Source organism: Echeneis naucrates, chromosome 12, assembly GCF_900963305.1.
Source record: "Echeneis naucrates chromosome 12, fEcheNa1.1, whole genome shotgun sequence".
NCBI lineage: Eukaryota > Metazoa > Chordata > Actinopteri > Carangiformes > Echeneidae > Echeneis > Echeneis naucrates.
This window is the reverse complement of record NC_042522.1, coordinates 3,249,001-3,267,934: the sequence shown is the minus strand read 5'-3', so window position 1 is coordinate 3,267,934 and position 18,934 is coordinate 3,249,001. Positions and strand designations below refer to the sequence as shown.

General features: G+C 41.8%; 1 protein-coding gene across 1 annotated transcript in view; it reads left to right on the top strand.

The window, feature by feature from the left end:
• The window catches only part of LOC115052492 (peptidyl-glycine alpha-amidating monooxygenase B-like), a 37,169-nt gene extending 34,337 nt beyond the window's left edge, over positions 1-2,832 (top strand). The window contains exon 25 of the mRNA XM_029516650.1: positions 300-2,832. Within this exon, the coding sequence (XP_029372510.1) occupies positions 300-475 (176 nt within the window). The 3' untranslated portion in view covers positions 476-2,832. The remainder of the gene's footprint in view (positions 1-299) is intronic.
• The last annotated feature ends 16,102 nt before the right edge of the window (positions 2,833-18,934 follow it).

The window sequence follows — 18,934 nt, the reverse complement described above, 5'->3', positions numbered from 1 at the left end:
AAGGAAAGTTACCACACCAACACAAATGCTTCCAATCCTTTATTGTCATATTTTTCAAACAATTACACTTTAACTTTTATGCGCTCGCTGTGCTGTTCAGTGTGGGGTAGTGCATATGTAGTACTGCCTGATGTTTCTCCTCTCCTGTTTTCTGTCCTGTGGTGCCTTCTCCTTTCCCATTTTTTCATTTACTGTGTCTTCCCTCCTCAACAATGTTTACTGATTGCTGATAATTCCACCTTTCTTATGTTTCACTTCTCTGATTTAATCTCCCGTCCTCTCTTTCCTCCTGTCATCAGGTAAAGCAGTGGGCACTCTGAATCTGGGGAACTTCTTTGCATCCCACAAGGGTTATAGCCGTCAGGGCTTTGACCAGCTGAGCACTGAAAGCAGCGACCAAGAGCATAACGATGAGGACAGCAGTGATTCAGACAATGAGGAGTACTCTGCTCTGCCACCTCCTCAGTCCTCCTAAACCCTATGGGCCCAGCTGTGAACGTTATGCTTATGTTGCCAAGATGTATGCTATTCATCAAGTGTGTAACTGTTGTGTTAGCCGCCAATCTTATTGTTTATATATTTTAATATATACTGTATATAAAACCATTTGGCTTAATTTAGACAGTTAATTTAATCTTATTTAATGAATTGAACTGTGGTCTTGATACAGCCTTGGCAACACATTAATTGCAAAAGATATTTTTCCAATCATACAGCATCAGTGAAATTATTATCAGCACAATCCACAGAGACAGGTTCAGCCGTAAAACAGACCAAGGAAAACCATGTCTAAGCCCGCTGACTGTTTTAGGTAGAGAATGGGTTTCATACCTGAAGAGCTGTGACAAGCACAATGACAGATCCATGACTGTGACATTGTCCTTGTCCAATGCTGTGTGCCTCACCAAGAGAAAGGAGGCTCTCTCTGTGAAGCAACATCCGACAACAGAAGCAAATTAGAAGCTTGGGTGTTGTGGTCGTGAAAATGTTTGAGTTTCAGTGGCCCATATTGTGTTTGAAGCAGGAGCATCTGTAAACCCGTGTCTCCTGTCATAGCTGCTTCATTCAGTCTTTGCAGCCTCTGAATATGCCAAGCCGGACCATTGTTACATCACACAAAGTTTTACACTGTGTTTATAGGCCTCTACACAGCAGCTCCTGAGTGAGTATATTTACAAATCAACGCCTCTTCTGATCTCTGCTGCACACCCATGGACCAGAGCAGCAGAGGGAGATGACCACACAGTCTGGGTGGGTCTGAGTCACTGTGTTGGTACCATTAAAATAAGGCCATAAAAAACAATAAGATGTGATTTTTACTGGACTATTTAAACATCAGAATGTGATTCAGGGAGAATCAGAGCAGATCATCCATCATTACACAAATCCCACTCACTGAAGCTGAAACTGAGTTTTTTAATTGGCAGTATCTCGTTATTTTGTGCCTTTTCATGTGTGTGTTGTGCCTTTCTCTGCATCTGCCATTATGACCTGTATCACAGCTTCATCTTTTCCATTCAACTAAACCTGACTCACAGAATAATGTCTGTGTATTTGGACTTGATTTGATTGATATTTCTGTCTTTAGTAGGAATAATATCAGTTGTAGACCTTAAGAAGTACTGTAAGGGCACACTGTCGAGTCTCTACACATGAGAGTCTTAAGAGACCTCACAAAGACAGAGGTGTCTTGAGTGAGTGAACTGAGGAAGGATAAATGTGACCAATCCACCTGTTTAAGCCCTCAAAGAACAAGCTATAAAATTCATGGGTTGGCATTTCACTGATTAATATTGAAGGTTAAGAAAAATGGAAAGTCTGAATCACAGGTTGTAAAACCAGGTAGACGCAGCCTCTTTGAGGTCCCCACAGGTATGTAAAGCTAGAGTAAGCTTTTCTACTATCATGTCAGTGTTGACTCCACCACAACTTTAGTCCTTAATAAACATTAAACTGGCTGAGTACTGCAAGTTCTCTAATAGTTGTTATGAAGGAGAAAGTTAGCTCCAGAGACCAGAACAGTGTTTGTTCCAGACTGTAAACCTGCTGTAAAAACTTCATGCTTGAACCAGACATGAGTGGTCCAGAGAGTAACTACAGGTTTTAGTCTTGGGCAGCTGGTTTCTTGAACTGGATTCTTGATTGAATCCAGTTCAATCCTCTGTTCAGTGCGAGCAGTTATACATAGGCACACCAGCTGTTTAAAGACATTTTATAGACTGGACAACATTGTGTAACATACAACATTAAAGATCTTGGATTAAAGTTACTGAGTATAAAGGTTGAGGATCAGGATCCTTGAGGCACTGAACTGGATCATAAAAATCAAGAAAATAATCAAATCTTAATCAGTTGATGCTCACCTTTTCTGTTGTATCACCTCAGCTTGAGTTTAAAATGGTTGATGATTAATTGATGGTCAAAAATTGTCTAGGTGATTATTAGTAAAATGAATGAAAAGCTTAGGATATGGTTGGAAATTCTAAATTAAGTAATTCAATTAAATCTGGTGACAGCAATCATAAATTGCCAAAATGACTATGTAACAACTAATAATTATCAATAAAAATATCAATCATTATATTACACATCATAAAGAGTCACAAAGGCATAAGAGGAAGAGAAATGCAGATCTTTGTTTTGTCCACTCAGAACATTTAGTTCCAGTCTACATTCTCAGGTTTCATTTGCTCAGTCCCTGTTCCTCTGTATTGAGATTTGACAGATTTTCTAAACAGCACACACGATGTATGGCTCTGGTATTTACTGTAACACGGGTTTTCGTGCAGAAGTACTATTTTCACTATGTTGTTTGTGTAATAAAGTGTCTGCAAAGCATCAAGGTGTTTTGAGTTATTCAGTCACATGACAGCCGATAAACAAAGATGGTACCTTCTCAGCTGGACTAATGTAATTCATTATTATCTGGATGTCCAAACAAATCTCTGAAAGGGCTTCAGTTGATTCAGAATGCTGCTGCACAAATATTAACAGTAACTAGGAAAAGAGATCACATCTCTCTTGTTTTGGCATCTCTTCATTGGTCGCCTGTAAAATTCAGAATAGAATTTAAAATGTCATGGTCTGGGTTTGTGTGTTTGTATTGTTTTTTTTTTTTCTGTGCTCTGTTCTCCCCTCCTGTGGCAGGAGTCTTGGCTGGCCAAAATCCACCTTCCTGGGATGACACAAGGCACACCTGTTCCCCATCTCACCTTCATCAAGCGCTCCATAAATGACCGGTTCAGACCCCACTTCACTGCCAGACAATTCTGCTTTGTTGGTACAGTGAAAGTGCATACTTTTTGTCCCTTGACCTAATGAACATTGTCAGTGCCTTTGTGCCTACATGATTTTTGTTACCTTGTTACCCCTGTTTCTAATTTGGTTATCTCCTTTTGTTTTTCGCTAGTGTGGTGTGCCTCGTGCCTGAGTTCTTTCGTTCCTGTGGCCAGCCTGCCTTCTGCTGCCGCCCTGTGGCTTGTGTTTTTTTTTGGTTGACTGGTTGACTATTACCGGAGGACTGTTCCTATTCCCATTCTCACATCTTGCTACTCTGGTCCATATCAAAACTTGTTCCAACATCACATAAAATCCTTATGTTAACATATAAAGCTCTTAATGGCCAAGCTCCATCATATCTCATCGAGTTAATAGTTCCTTACTGTCCTAGTAGGCCACTCTACTCTCTAGATGGAGATTTACTTTTGGTTCCTGGAGTCTCCAAGAGTAAATTGGGAGGCAGATCTCGATCTCGATCTCTCTCTCTCTCTCTCCCTCTCCCTCAAAACTAGGAATGTGAATGGAAGAAGTGCTTTTGCTGCTTCCAGACGGATGGTCGTTGCCAGCCTGTCACTGCCTCGATCTTGGCTGGGTCAGGACTAAGCTCTCCTTGGGTTAGGATGTAACCTAGGAAACTCACAGAGGGGGACATTCAACTCACATTTTTTAGTCTTCACAAAAAGTATGTTCTCCAGCAGCCACTGGAAAACCTGCCTGACATGAGGAGAAAATAGAAATGTCATCAAGGTAAACATAAATGAACTGGTTCAGCCTGTCTCTTAGGATGTCGTAAACAGACTGGAAGACTGCAGGAGCTCTAGTGAAGCCAAAAGGCATGACCAGGTATTTGAAATGGCCGAGATACGTCTTAAACGTCCTTTAATACTCACCAAATGATAGGCATTGCACAGGTCTAACTTGTCTAAAGATGGAAGCCCTATTAAGGGGCTCAAAAGAGAGGTCTATAAGTGGCAGGGGGTAGTGGTTCTTCACTGTGATGTTGTTAAGCCCCCTAAAATCGATGCACGGCCTAAGGGTTAGACACAAAGAAGCTCTAGAGGGCAGGGGAGAGCCAGGTATGAGGTCGATAGCGCAGTCCTATGTCCGGTGAGGGGGAAGTGACAGAGCCTTATCTTTACTAAACACCTAACCCAGGTCGTAATACTCCTTGGGGACTGTGGAAACATCAGGGGGCATGACCGAAGCTGGCAAACGGTGAGTAGCCGGGGAAGCTGAATGAAGGCAGTGAAAGTGGCAGAATGTACTCCAATTGGCAATGGAATTTGACACCCAGTCAATGTGTGGATTGTGATGTTTTAACCAAGGTGACCTGAGAACCAGGTGGGAAGGAATAACTAAAAACCTGATGTGCCAATAGTGATTACCGGAAATCGTGAGGGTCATTATATTGGGAGATTTCAATAAAGATGTTGATGTAGAAAGCGACAGCCTTAGTTCTGGGTTTCTTTCCCTACTAGACTCAATTGGCCTTTCCCAGCATGTGAATGAACCCACTCACTTCTACAATCATATCCTTGATCTTGTTCTAACATATGGCATTGAAATTGACAATATAACAATTCTTCCTCAAAACTCTCTCCTGACTGACCATTACCTTATTACATTTGAGTTTACTTTAATGGGCTCCACAGCACTGAGGAATAAATTCAGCAATAGAAGATGTTTATCTGAAGCTGCTGTGGCTAAATTTAATGAGAACATTTGGTCATCATTCCCAACAATGCCTCATCTAAATTCAAATGAGGATTTCTTCCATACGCAGGTTGATGACCTTGTGACTAGCACTATGGCCACACTGCGTTCGAATCTCGACAATGCAGCCCCTCTCAAAAAGAATGTATTCAATCTGAGGAGGATGGCTCCCTGGTATAATTACCAAACTGTGCCTTAAAGCAGACATCAAGGAAATTAAAAAGAAATTGAGTTCCATTAAGTAAGAAGAGTCTCACATAGCCTGGAAAGATAGCTTAAAAACATAAAAAAAGCTCTCCGAAGTGCTAGACGTTCATATTACTCAGCACTCATAGAAGAAAACAAGAACAACCCCAGGTTTCTCTTCAGCACTGTAGCCAGGCTGACAGAGAGCCATAGTTCAGTTGAACCAGTGATCCCCTTAGCTCTAAGCAGTGATGATTTTATTAACTTTTCTACAGATAAAATTCTCATGATCAGAGAAAGAATTTATCAGCTCTTGCCTACGTTAGATAAAAATCTCCTACTGAATACAGCAACTCCTGAATCAGCTGCGACACCTCTTTTACATCTGGAATCATTCTCACCTCTGAATCTCTCAGAGCTAGCTTCTATAGTTTCATCATCCAGACCGTCAACCTGTCTATTAGACCCAGTACCAACTAGCTTCTTTAAAGAGATCTTTTATTTAATTGAGCCATTCATTCTAGATTTGATTAATTTCACCTTATCTTTGGCTTATGCACTTAAGACTGCAGTTATCAAACCCCAGCTTAAACAGCCTAATCTTGATCCAGATGTTTTGGCAAATTATAGACCCATATTGAACCTTCCATTTATTTCTAAAATCATTGTCTATCTAAAGTCTATCTCAGAGAGCTCATAGTTCCTTATTGTCCTAGCAGGCCACTCCGCTCTCTAGATGGAGGTTTACTTGTGGTTCCTAGAGTCTCCAAGAGTAAATCTGGAGGCAGATCGTTCAGTTATCAGGCTCCTCTTCTATGGAACCAACTCCCAGCATCGGTCCGGGGGGCGGACTCTTTAGTAATTTTCAAGATCAGGCTTAAAACTTTCCTGTATGACAGAGCTGATAGTTAAAAAGTTAAAGTCCTCTACTCTTTAGGTATGCTGCTATGGGCCTAGGCTGCTGGGGGAAGGACTGAGGTTCTCTCTCTCTCTCTCTCTCTCTGTCTGTCTCTCCCTGTTACCCTCTCTCCCTCCGTCTCATTCGCTCTCCCTCTTCCCCCCTTGCATGCGCTGATAAGAACCATCCTTCTTAAAAAACACAGTTTCACCCAGTTCTAAGCATTTATACTGCATTTACTAACCATGTTCTGCCAAAGTCTCTGTCTCTCCCAGTTCCTCTCCTCTCTCTGCCTGTCCTCATCCTGCAGGTGGTGACTCATCGCCATCCCATGTTCCTGCAACACCTGCTGGTCCCATATTTCATGAATTCTGTACTACAGCTCAACACTAAAGTAGGAACCTGCCGTATGCTCCTACCTCTACTGTAATGCTTGGACGGCAGGATGGATGGCTCACGAGGTGGAAGAGGCACTGGGACAGGTGGAGCAAGCACATCAGGCGGAGGAAGAGTTGGGGCTTCCGAGCCCATCTGGTTAGTCAGCTGGTGTATGCTGGTAGTGACTAGTGAGTCTAATATATGAATTGTTGTCACTATTGTTATTGCTCATGTTTCTAATTATTTTCCTTTTTATCAGTGCCACGGGGCCCCGCCCAGAGTCACTATTGTTATCCTGTGTGTTTATTATTCTTTTTATTAACGTTTTTATTATTCTTCTTCCAGATTCGCTTCTCGTCGGAGGGCTTTGAATTCAGCCCCACGGACCAAAGCCCATCATCCGGGGCCTGTTTGGGATCGGTGTGCTCTCCGTTTTCAGGGTAGAATACGATATTTTGGCGCCATAAACGGCGAAAATCTTCAGCTTTTTCAAACCTCTGATACTTTTGCATACGTCCAGCTACACAGTCCATTTTACCTTCAAAACGGAGGAAAACTTGTCTTTCAAGTCGTGTTGTCATCTTTCTGATATCTTTTATACTTTTCAGCGATTGTTCAAGCGTGATGCTCGTCTCACCATTTCTGCTGAAAGTTTTAGTTTCCCGTGTGTGTGTGTGTTGCACGGAATGTTGGTGGTTAGAGTGGAGGAATCTTCAGTTAGAGTGCGTTGGTGAGCTGATGATTATCGAAAAAATTATATGTAAATCACCTTCACAGGCACATAGTTTAAGGTACGTGCCTCATTTTCTCCAAAAGAGATTCTTGTCCTCTCTTGAAAAATGTCTTTACTTTAACTGTCGGACAAACCAAATTTGAACTGTGCCCCTCTAAAGGACATGCTCACCCCTCCTCTCTCCTATTACTCCCCATGTATTTTTCTCTGGCTGGAAGGAGAAGAGTTCAAATTTTCATGTGTTTTTAACTCACATTTTACATCCTAGAAACACCAAAATACACACACAGCTTCAGACACTTGTTGTGGCGCTCAGCGTCTGCTCGGTTTTCTGATAGGAGTTACCTTTTTGTCACAAATTGCCGCAGAGTGAGAGGCTAAAGGGCTTTCTGAGAAGGATGATGCATCAGACTGCTGATCAGCTGTTACTACTGACATTTGTGTTAGACTGCAGGACACACACAGTGATATACAGACACACACAGAGTGATAGACAGACATACAAATATACAGACGCACTCACACACACAAAAACACAAACAGACACAAATACACAGAAAGAGCTCTGTTCATAGGAACAATTATACTTAGAAACACATACACAGACAAACCCAAAGAGCTACACAAAAAGCTGACACACACACACAGAAACAGACACACAAACACACAGCTGATCAACACTGACTATGGCCATCTATGGGACCCAAACAGGCAGCCAGGCACATACAAAGAGACACAAATATTCAGACTTACAGCTCTATACTTAGGCGCGCACACACACACACACACACACACACACACACACACACACACACACACACACACACACACACACACACACACACTCTCTCTCTCTCTCTCTCTGACTGACAAATCAATGATGTCATCAGACTTCTCTGATATGAGAGCTGCTGATCAACTGTTACTACTGACAATTTTGTTAACCTGCAGAACACACACAAAGACTGATATACAGACGCACTAACACACATATACGGACACACACAGGGAAAATATGCACACGCACACAGGAACGCATATAATGAGACAAATAGAAACACAGCGGGCACACACAGACACACAACAGATAGACAGCATTGGTCAGTTGGTCAGTCACCTGTGTTCAATAGTGTCACAGGGTGCATGTCCGAAATAGATGTCTCAAAGAAATAGTTGTGTGTCTAAAGACATACGTCTGTCTGTGTATGTTCTCATTCAAACAGATCATAGTAATATCCGTATATCTGTACATCTGCCAAGTCGACGTCCCGGCAGCAGCCCCCCGAATCACTCTCGAAATTTCTGCCAAGGAATTTTCTAGTTATTATTCCTCTTCCATAAAAAAAAAATTTAAGTGCAAACTTGTGGTAGGACTTTGAATAAGCCCACACAAGCCTAACACCCACGCCTAGGGCTGTTGGGATCGGTGTGCTTTGATTTTTCTCTGTAGAATGTGATATTTTGGCACCATAAACGGCAAAAACGCAGCCAAATAAATCAATTCATTCCCGACGAGAGACAACGAAAATCACCCCAAATTTTAACTTTTTCAAACCTCTGGTCCAATTGAACTGTAAAACCTAGGAAAATATGTTCTCTACTAAGTCATGTATTCACCTTTCTGATATCCTTCATACTTTTAGATCAGAGATTGTTTGAGTCTCATGCTCGTGTGGCAGCACACCTGTACGATTGGGGTAGGGTACAATTATTAAATTTATATCAATCAAATAAAGCCAGACAATGCCACCCTAGGAACTAGTTTTCACAGTACCAGCACAAGGCACTCACGTCTGTTTTGCTTTAGTTGAGAGATGTGGTTCTGGTTAAAATACAAAAAAATACTTTATTGCACAAATTGATAAAATTTCCTCATAAAAATAACATGCATACAGGGATGTGAAGGGAAGGGAGGACTCTAACAGGGCTGGAGCTTACCAGTGGGGGGAAACTGGGGTAATGAGGAGGTGAGAGGGACCCCAGGAAAAGAAGCACCCCAGTCACTCATGTAACTCACACATGCAAACACACAAAGGAAAACCAGGGTGTGGCACAGCACACAGAAGGGGACACCAGGACCACCACCGTAAGCTTCTAGTACCTGAAAGGGAAAGAGGAATAATTAGTGGGGAAACTCAAATGAACCATAAGACCCATAAACCAATAAACAAAACTTTCAGGGGTTGGCAGCAAACAAATTTACAAAGTTACCAAATTAACATAAACTAAATTAATTTAACTGCCAAAAATAATTCAGGGTGATAATTCAACAGAAACAAAGAAACAAACCGATTTAACAAAAACTAAAGTACACAAAAGAATCATAAACCGCACTAGTCAAGCCAGCAGTGCAGTTCAACAAACAAATGGAATAATCTAATTTAAAGAAAAAAAAAAAAAAAAAAAGTACGACTTAGTCAAAATAACATTAACAGAAGCTAATGATACAACTCAGAGATAAACAAAACAAAAACAGTAAATGAAACGAACTAATTTAATCCACTTTAAGCGGTCACTAAACAGACTTAACCCCGCCAGCTTGCACAAATAAAATATAGACCCAAGGAAAACGGGCTAAGAATATCAGCGCATGCAGTCCGGTGTTAGCTGCACGAGCTGGCTATCCACGCTGACCACCCATGCGGCGAGGCAACAGTATAGTGGCCACTGGCAGAAGCAGGGCAGGAAGGTAGCAACACCTTAGCAAGGCATGGCAAGCAGCAGCTGTGACATGTTTAAAACCAACTTACTATGTTTGTGGTATGTTTAATACTAACACATAATAATAATAATAATAATAATAATAATAATATGTTCAATACTAATACACTATAATTGTGATGTGCTTAATACCAATACACTATGATCCTGCAATGCTTACTGTTACAAGTTTAGACTGTGTGAACAATGAGAGGAGTAAACTGTTCGTCTCAATGCTACATTCACACAGAGGAGGAGATGAGTCAGCATAACGAGAGAAGAGAGATCACTTTGAAGGGAAATATCCACGCAGGTGCAGAGCTGTGGGAAAAGTATCAAACTCTCTCAAATTGCCAGTTACTGATAAAAACGCATGCTATGGCCTTGTCCTTGAGAATAGAAGCACTGAGATGAGACAAACGCATAGCCTTTGAAATGTCTGAGATATTGGGGGGGGACTGAAAAAACAATTATAAAGCTGTGTTTCAGAAGGGTGGATCAGATCTCACTGGTGTTGATGCAGAATTGACTCTGCATTGTGTGAACTCCAAAGATATTTGCTTTTAATTAAGTCTAGGTGACAGTACTTGAACAGCTCCGACTGATCTTCTCACATCAACCAACTCGGGGAAGTCTAGTGACTTCAACACAACGTAGAGGAACAAAACTGTGAGGCAAAGCAGCAATAGTTCCCAGCCAGCAACGTTACACGTCCCACCATTCAATGTCTACCAATAATAAAAACCAAAACCAAAATAAATACTAAGGCTGTAAGCAAAGAGACATGTTGATGTGCGCTGTACATACTGATCAGGCTGCGTCAGACCACAGGTGGAAGAGGAGAGCTTCACACTCAGCTGGCTGCAGTGACAAACCGTGGCTGCCAATAAGCCACATACGTCGGAATGGAGATTCCCTGAGAGTCGCTACATTGGCACAGTGTCCAACAATCCAACCTCTGCACCAGCAACGGTGAGAAAGGGGAAGTGATGCGACTAGAAAGTGGGCGGTCCTCAGAGCCAAAGAGCAAGAGGGTGACAAAATGGGCACTGCCTCCTTATATACAGTGGCCCCAGGTGCTGATTGGTTAATAAGCTAAGGGGAGCACCAGGTGGCACACTCACTTGCCACGAGAGCAGGAATGATACATCTCATCCAGCTACACTCAGTTTTGCTCATATTGGGTGAAAATCTTAAATTTCACATGTGTGTGTATTTTCAGAGTGGGGAGATCTTCAGCTAGAGTGCCGAGCTGAAAGATTTGTAAATCGCCCTCACAGGCACATAGTTTGAAGCACACACATCATTTTCTCCAAAGTAGTAGAGATGCTTGTCCTCTCTTAAAAAAAACTGTGTCTACTTTAACAGTGAGCCCAGCAGAATTTGACCTGTGAGCCTCTAAAAGACACAGTCACCCCTCGTGTGTGCCACTTCTTTCAATGTTATTTCACAGGAGAGGAGGCGAACCGTCAGTATTTTCCATATATTTATAAATCGGTCTTGTGTCCACATTTTAGATCCTAGAAACATTAAAATACAGACATAGCTTCAGGAAGTTGTTGTGGCACTCAGCTTCTGGTCAGGAGTTACCGGTTTGTCACAAATTGCCCCAGAATCAGAGCTTCACCGAGCCAAACACTTACCCTTTTCAGGTGTCTCAGATGGTCGACATGACAACTCCTGAGCCCCTGATCTTCAGGCAGGAGAGGTCTACAGGTGCAAGCAATGAGGTAATCAAGCATTCCTCTGATATGTGAGCAGTTTACCAACGATTTCACTGACATTTCTAATCAAGATACCTTGATTACCTCATGCTCAATTTTGAGAAAGCTTTAGTTGCTTTAGTTGCAGTACATGAAATATTCAGGGTCAAAGTAGTGATGTCACTAGGGGGGGAGTAGATGTGAAAATAGTCCAAAAACTAAATACAGTAAATGTAGATTGTGTTGACAGGCACATACTTTGAACAAGACCTACAATTTTTTTCTAAAAAAAAACCCCAAACAAACAAAAAAAATACATTTTTGTCTTGTTTGGCACAAGGGGTTTACTCTAACAGGAACAGCACCTGTGTTCTATATGTTGGTGAAACTATGCATGTGATCGTTTTCGGCACAAATTTTAAAAAGAAAATATCTACTAGCTATTAAAATCTGACATGATACAACCAGTCATCTGATCATCATTTTATTGGACAGCCTGTTACACTTATTCTCTCCTGTGATATCAAAGCCTTCTGCAGATGCTCACCCCCTTTGACCACACCAGAGGTAAGTGTTTTCTCTCTTCAGCTTCGCTAGCTTAATAGCATTAGCTTATATTAGTGAACCAACAAGCTATATATTTGAAGCTCGATATTATTCTGTCATGTTTTCATGAAGATGTTTCTATATTGCTGCTGGGTTGTTGATAACACTGACTTCAACAGAAAAACGTATCTGTCATTGTATAAAGTGTGTGCGTACCTATGTGCATGATCGTGAATGGCGGGAATTTTTAAAAACTGTTGGTTTTAAGAGCTCCCCAGTAACTGAGGTTGTGCTTGTAAGTATAAGATGTGATTTTTTTTAATTCATGAAGCCATACATAATTGCTTGAGATGTCCGTTTATATAGCTGCTAGCTTGGTGCTAATTCCGACTTTAACAGAATAGCATTTATGCAGTTGTGTGTTGCTACAATGGTTTTTCTGTTGAATATGTGCTGCTCTGTGGGTGTGTGTGTGGCTGTGAGGCAGTTGTTTTAACATGTTTGCTGATTCCACTGTATTTGCTAAATCTAGACATTATTCTCTTGTGTTTGACATTTGCTGAACATGTGCGTTTATATCACAGCCAGCTTGGTGCTAACAGCGACTGTAACAAAATAACATACACATTTATAACGGTGTGTGTTGCTGTTATGGCTCCTTAAGTAATAAGGAGCCATAAACACAACAATCAAAAGAAGATGGATTTAGTGTTCTTGTGAGCCAAAAGAAATGTTTTATTGACCAATAGAAAACTATTAACACAGGAACACAATTGTGGAGGAGTGTGGGATGATGTTTTTGTGCCAAATAAACTGACAAACATACAATAAAACTAATCTGACACTGAACTCAAAATGACCAAACAAAACCCTGACTCTGATCTTCAACACAGTGCTGAACCAAAAATAAGTACAAAGGTGGCACCAAGTCAGAGTGAATATTTTTTTCTGTGAAGAGGTGTTGGGCCTCCAACACGAGGTGAGACAAAGAAAGGCCTACATGTAAACCCTGGGGCCTGACCACGAGGTCACCTCCCTCCCTTTGTTCTCGGGAGACAAAAGAATCCACCTACAGACTCCATTTCTCTTCATTTCCCTTGCAGTTCACACCTGAAGTGAACACATCAGGAGGTTGCAGGCTCTTGTCTCTGGTTGGCAGAGACTTATCTACAACACAGGGAGCCGAAATAACAGGCTGTGATGCCACTCCCTCTAAATACGGACCAGGAACTTATCCTGTCCTCTTTTTGGTATCAATATCCCTGAGAGCCCTACCATGTTTTTGTTGTACTAGCCACCGGCCTGTTCTGACTGGGCCGCCGCCATCTCCTGTTCCTGTTCCACGGCACCCCTGCCGCCGCCTCAAGAGTTTGCCGCACCCCTTCCTGAGTTCGGGGCCCCCCTGCTGCCCCCTGAACAACACTAGTTGTTCTTTGAAGATCTTTAAAGGGCCCCTGACCACATGTCCAAACACTAGTTCAGCTGGGCTGAACCATAGTGATTCCTGTGTAGCTTCACAGGTGGCAAACAAAACCAGTAAAACGCTTTCATCCCAATCCTTCTGTGACTCATGAAAAAGGTAGATGTCCAACTCTTGTCTCCTGTGCAGACCCCATCTGTCTAAGTCACATTTTATGAATCCCAACACCTACAGTACAGGCCAAAGGTTTGGACACACCTTCTCATTCAAATGAATGAGAAGGTTTTTTGTCTCCTTTTGTCTCCTTTTTATGGTTTGTCTCGAGTTAAAAATGAAAATAAAGGTTATTATATCTTGCCTCTCCCATTCTACCAACTGACACTCCGCACTCTGGGTTTGACGAAAAAAGAAATTTCCACTCGTCCTTTGAGTGCTAAGTATGAAAAGTTTCCTTTTTATATAAACACTGTTTAGTGTTTTGGAGAGAGCAGATGTTTTCCTCAGTTTTAAAGTTTGAATCAGATTTCTACATGCAGGTATAAGAAAGCTAGGTGACTCAGAAGAAAAGTGAATTTTTTTTGGGGGTTCATTCCCATTCATTTCCAATGGGAAATTTCTGCCTTTTTTTGGGAACAACTTTGGAAAATTTTGGGCACTTAAAAGGGTTAGCCACCTATTGCCAGTGTCACTGTCGTTTTAAGTATCACACTACTTATTTGCTTGACATTTAATGTTTTTATTTTGGTCCATTTACACTGATATGGCAATATGCTAATAATACTACAATATGGAACACGATCTTGCTTTTCACCATTTCAATTCAAAAATAAAAATTGAAAGTCCAAAACTGACTTGCATATTAAACACCCCAAAATGGCTGCAGACAAGAACTATGAACCAAAAATCACAACCTCTGTATCACAAACACAAAAATAACAACAATCAAAGAATAATGTGGCTACGTTCATACAGTGGCATACAATCAATGTATGTTGGACTCCCACTTCAGATCTTGTGAGATGATGGTACCCAGGAACTTGAAGGAGTTGGCTGTTGGATACGAGGGGGGCAGTGCAATGGGGCATTTCCTAAAATCCACAATCATCTCCACAGTCTTTAGAGTGTTGAGCTCTAGGTTGTGCTGACTGCACCAGAGCACCAACCTGTCAATCTCCTGTCAATATGCAGACTTGTCACCATGCTGGATAAGCCCAATAACAGTGGTGTCATCTGCACATTTTAGAAGCTTGTCAGCTGGGTCTTTGGCGGTACAGTCATTTGTGTAGAGGGAGAAGAGTAGAGGTGAGAGGACACACCCTTGTGGTGCCCCAGTTCTAGTTGTGCGTGTGCCAGACGTGACCTTACCCAGCCGCACATGCTGACGCCTGTCAGTCAGGAAGCTGACAGATGGCAGGAGAGACAGTGAGAGAGTTTGGCTGTGAGGATTTCAGGTATGATAGTGTTGAACGCTGAGCTGAAGTCCACAAACAGGATCCTTGCATAGGTTCCATAGGTCAAGGTGTTGTGGAATGAATCAAATCAAATCAGATTTATTTGTATAGCGCCAAATCATAACAAAGTTACATCAAGGCACTTTACATGTAGAGCAGGTCTAGACCAAACTCTTTATAAATTTGTTTAAAGAGACCTAACAGATCCCCCGATGAGCCAGCACTTGGCAACAGTGGCAAGGAAAAACTTCCTTTAAGAGGCAGAAACCTCGAGCAGAACCAGGCTCAGGGGGGCTGTAGTACAGAATTCATGAAGATATGGGACCAGCAGGAACATGGGATGGCGATGAGTCACCACCTGCAGGATGAGGACAGGGAGAGAGAGGAGAGGAACTGGGAGAGACAGAGACTTTGGCAGAACATGGTTAGTAAATGCAGTATAAATGCTTAGAACTGGGTGAAACTGTGTTTTTTAAGAAGGATGGTTCTTATCAGCGCATGCAAGGGGGGAGGAAAGGAGAGCGAGTGAGACGGAGGGAGAGAGAAAGACAGAGAGAGAACCTCAGTCCTTCCCCCAGCAGCCTAGACCTTAAGCAGCATAGCTAAAGAGTAGAGGACTTTAACTTTTTAACTATCAGCTCTGTCATACAGGAAAGTTTTAAGTCTGGTCTTGAAAATTGCTAAAGAGTCCGCCCCCCGGACCGATGCTGGGAGTTGGTTCCATAGAAAAGGAGCCCGATAACTGAACGATCTGCCTCCAGATTTACTCTTGGAGACTCTAGGAACCACAGGTAAACTTCCATCTAGAGAGCGGAGTGGCCTGCTCTCTGAAAGATGATGGAGCTTGGCCATTAAGATCTTTATATGTTAAAAGAAGGATTTTGAATTCTACTCTATATTTTACTGGCAGCCAATGAAGAGCAGCTAACACAGGAGAGATATGATCTCTTTTCCTAGTTCCTGTTAATATTCGTGCAGCAGCGTTCTGAATTAACTGAAGGCCTTTTAGAGATTTGTTTGGACATGCAGATAGTAATGAATTACAGTAGTCCAGCCTAGAAGTTACAAATGCATGGACTAGTTTTTCTGCATCATCCTGAGAGAGGATGTTTCTGATTTTCCTAATGTTTCTCAGGTGGAAGAAAGCTGCCCGACTAACTTGTTTTATGTGAGGGACAAAGGACATGTCCTGGTCAAAAATTACTCCAAGGTTTCTTACAGTGGAGCTGGAAGCCAAAGTGATGCTATCCAGACTGATGAGATGATTAGATAGTATTTTTCTGAGGTGCTTAGGGCCGAGGGACAGTAACTTCTGTTTTGTCAGTTTGTCAGTTGTTGAGAAGTAAAAAATTTGCAGTCATCCAGACTTTTATGTCTTCAAGACATGCCTGCAGTCTGACTATCTGGGTGACTTCATTTGGCTTCATTGATAGGTACAGCTGGGTATCGTCTGCATAGCAGTGGAAGTTGATGCTGTGTTTCCTGATAATGTTGCCTAGAGGAAGCAGATAAAGCGTAAAGAGGATTGGTCCAAGTACCAAACCCTGCAGGACTCCATGACTGACTACAGTACATGAGGAGGAGCTGTTGTTAACATGAACAAACTGATGTCTATCTGATAAGTAGGATTTGAACCACCTTAGTGCAGTTTCTTTAATTCCAATTTCATGTTCCAGTCTCTGTAGTAAAATGTTATGATATATGGTGTTAAATGCAGCACTGAGGTCTAGAAGGAGAAGTATGGAGGCTGATCCATTGTCTGAGGCCATGAGAATGTAATTGGAGACTTTAACCAGCGCTGTTTCTGTGCTATGATGGGCTCTAAATCCTGACTGAAACTCTTCAAGCAAACTGTTCCCATCCAGATGGCCGTGTAGTTGTTTTGCTACAGCTTTCTCAATGATTTTAGAAATAAATGGAAGGTTCGATATGGGTCTATAGTTTGCCAAAACATCTGGATCAAGATTAGGCTTTTTAAGCTGGTGTTTGATGACCACGGTCTGATGTGCCTGAGGTACATAACCCAGAAATAAAGTCAGATTATTCAAATATAGAATGAACGGCTCAATTAAATAAAAGATCTCTTTAAAGAGGCTAGTTGGTACTGGGTCTAATAGACAGGTCGACGGTCTGGATGATGAAACTATAGAAGCTAGCTCTGAGAGATTCAGAGGTGAGAATGATTCCAGATGTACTACAGGCGTTGCAGTTGATTCAGGAGTTGCTGTATTCAGTAGAAGATTATTGTCTAATGTAGGTAAGAGCTGATTAATTCTTTCTCTGATTGTGAGAATTTTATCTGTAAAAAAAAAAAAGTCCATAAAATCATCACTGCTCAGAGCTAAGGGGATCAATGGTTCAATTGAGCTATGACTCTGTGTTAGCCTGACTAAAGTACTGAAGAGAAACCTGGGGTTGTTCTTGCTTTCTTCTATTACAGCTGAGTAATATGAACTTCTAGCACAGTGGAGAGCTCTTTTATATGTTTTTAAGCTATCTTTCCAGGCTCTGTGAGACTCTCTGAGACTAACCTAAAAGCAGACATCAAGGAAATTGGCGTTCCAGTAACTTGGTAATCATACCACCTGACTCTGGTGTTGGGGCTGTGCCGTCACAGTATGTTGGTCCCGACAATTGCCTACATCCTTGTGCTTTTGTGTCTCATTGTTTGTCGCCTACAGAACAGAACAATGATGTCTGCAACCAGGAGCTACAAGCCGTCAAGCTAGCTCTGGAGGAGTGGAGGCACTGGCTGGAGGGCGCAGAAATTCATCATCTGGACAGATCACAAGAACCTCGCTTACATCCAAACTGCTACGAGGTTGAATGCTCGCCACTTTTTAACCCAATTTGACTTGTCACTCACCTTAACTCACTACTTTCATTGCAGCTATTTCAGAGTAAACACAAGAAACTTGTGCTACCAAAAAAAAAAAAAAAAAAAAAAAAAAATGTACCAGACTAAATGACTAACTACCTAACAACAAACTTTCACCCTGCCCTAACTAGGCCAGTGAGCAGTGATAGCTTACATGTCTTTGTGGTCATCAGGTGGGAACCTCCTTTCACAGGTGTTTCATCTAGTTAGTCCCGGGACACCTCCAGGAAGCTAGACAGTGATCAGTGGCATGGTCTCAAAGAGGCTCAAACAGGCCACACCCTCCACTTAAATACACTTCCTCTGCTTCTCCTAAGAGTTTGTCTATCTAAAGAGCCCCCCCCCCCCCCCCCCCCCCCCCCCAACATTTCCTTTACTCTTTTCCTTATGCTCTGTCCCCTTCCTCCTAACTCCCTCAACAAAGCAACAACAGATCTTGCTACAAACCCTCTACATCCTACTTCCACTGGACAAATCCTAACTTTCCATCCTTGCTGCTCAGCATTCTTTCCTTGAGCTGCATACCTGAGCTTTTTCTTTTCATATGCTTCTACAACTGAATCCTCCCACAGCTGTATGAAATATACTCTCATTCTATTCCTAGACCACACAATTATATCAGGCCTTAGCTCTGTACTGGCTATTTCCTGGGGAACAACAAGCTTTCCTCCTAAATTTACCTGCATCTCCCAGTCATGGCATCCTCTAAGCTGCCTTGCCTCCTTGTTATCTTGTTAACTTTCCCTCCTTCTTGAACAAACTGAATTGCAACTCTCTCTGTCTTAGACCCTCCTAAATTTGCCTGCCTCTGTATAGCTTCCATGTTTGCAGCTAAGCTTTTTAAATTCTAATGTTTTTTAGCATTTTGCACTCTTAATTTTCAATGTTATTTGTCAAAATGTTTGTTGATTTTCATTTATCCCTCTCCTTGTAGCCCTTATGTTTAGTATAATTTTGAATGCTTTGTGATTGTTTCTTCATAACTTCTCAAATTTGAATATATTTTAAGATACATTGTTTTAAAATAAAGTAATAGATTTGTTTGTTCA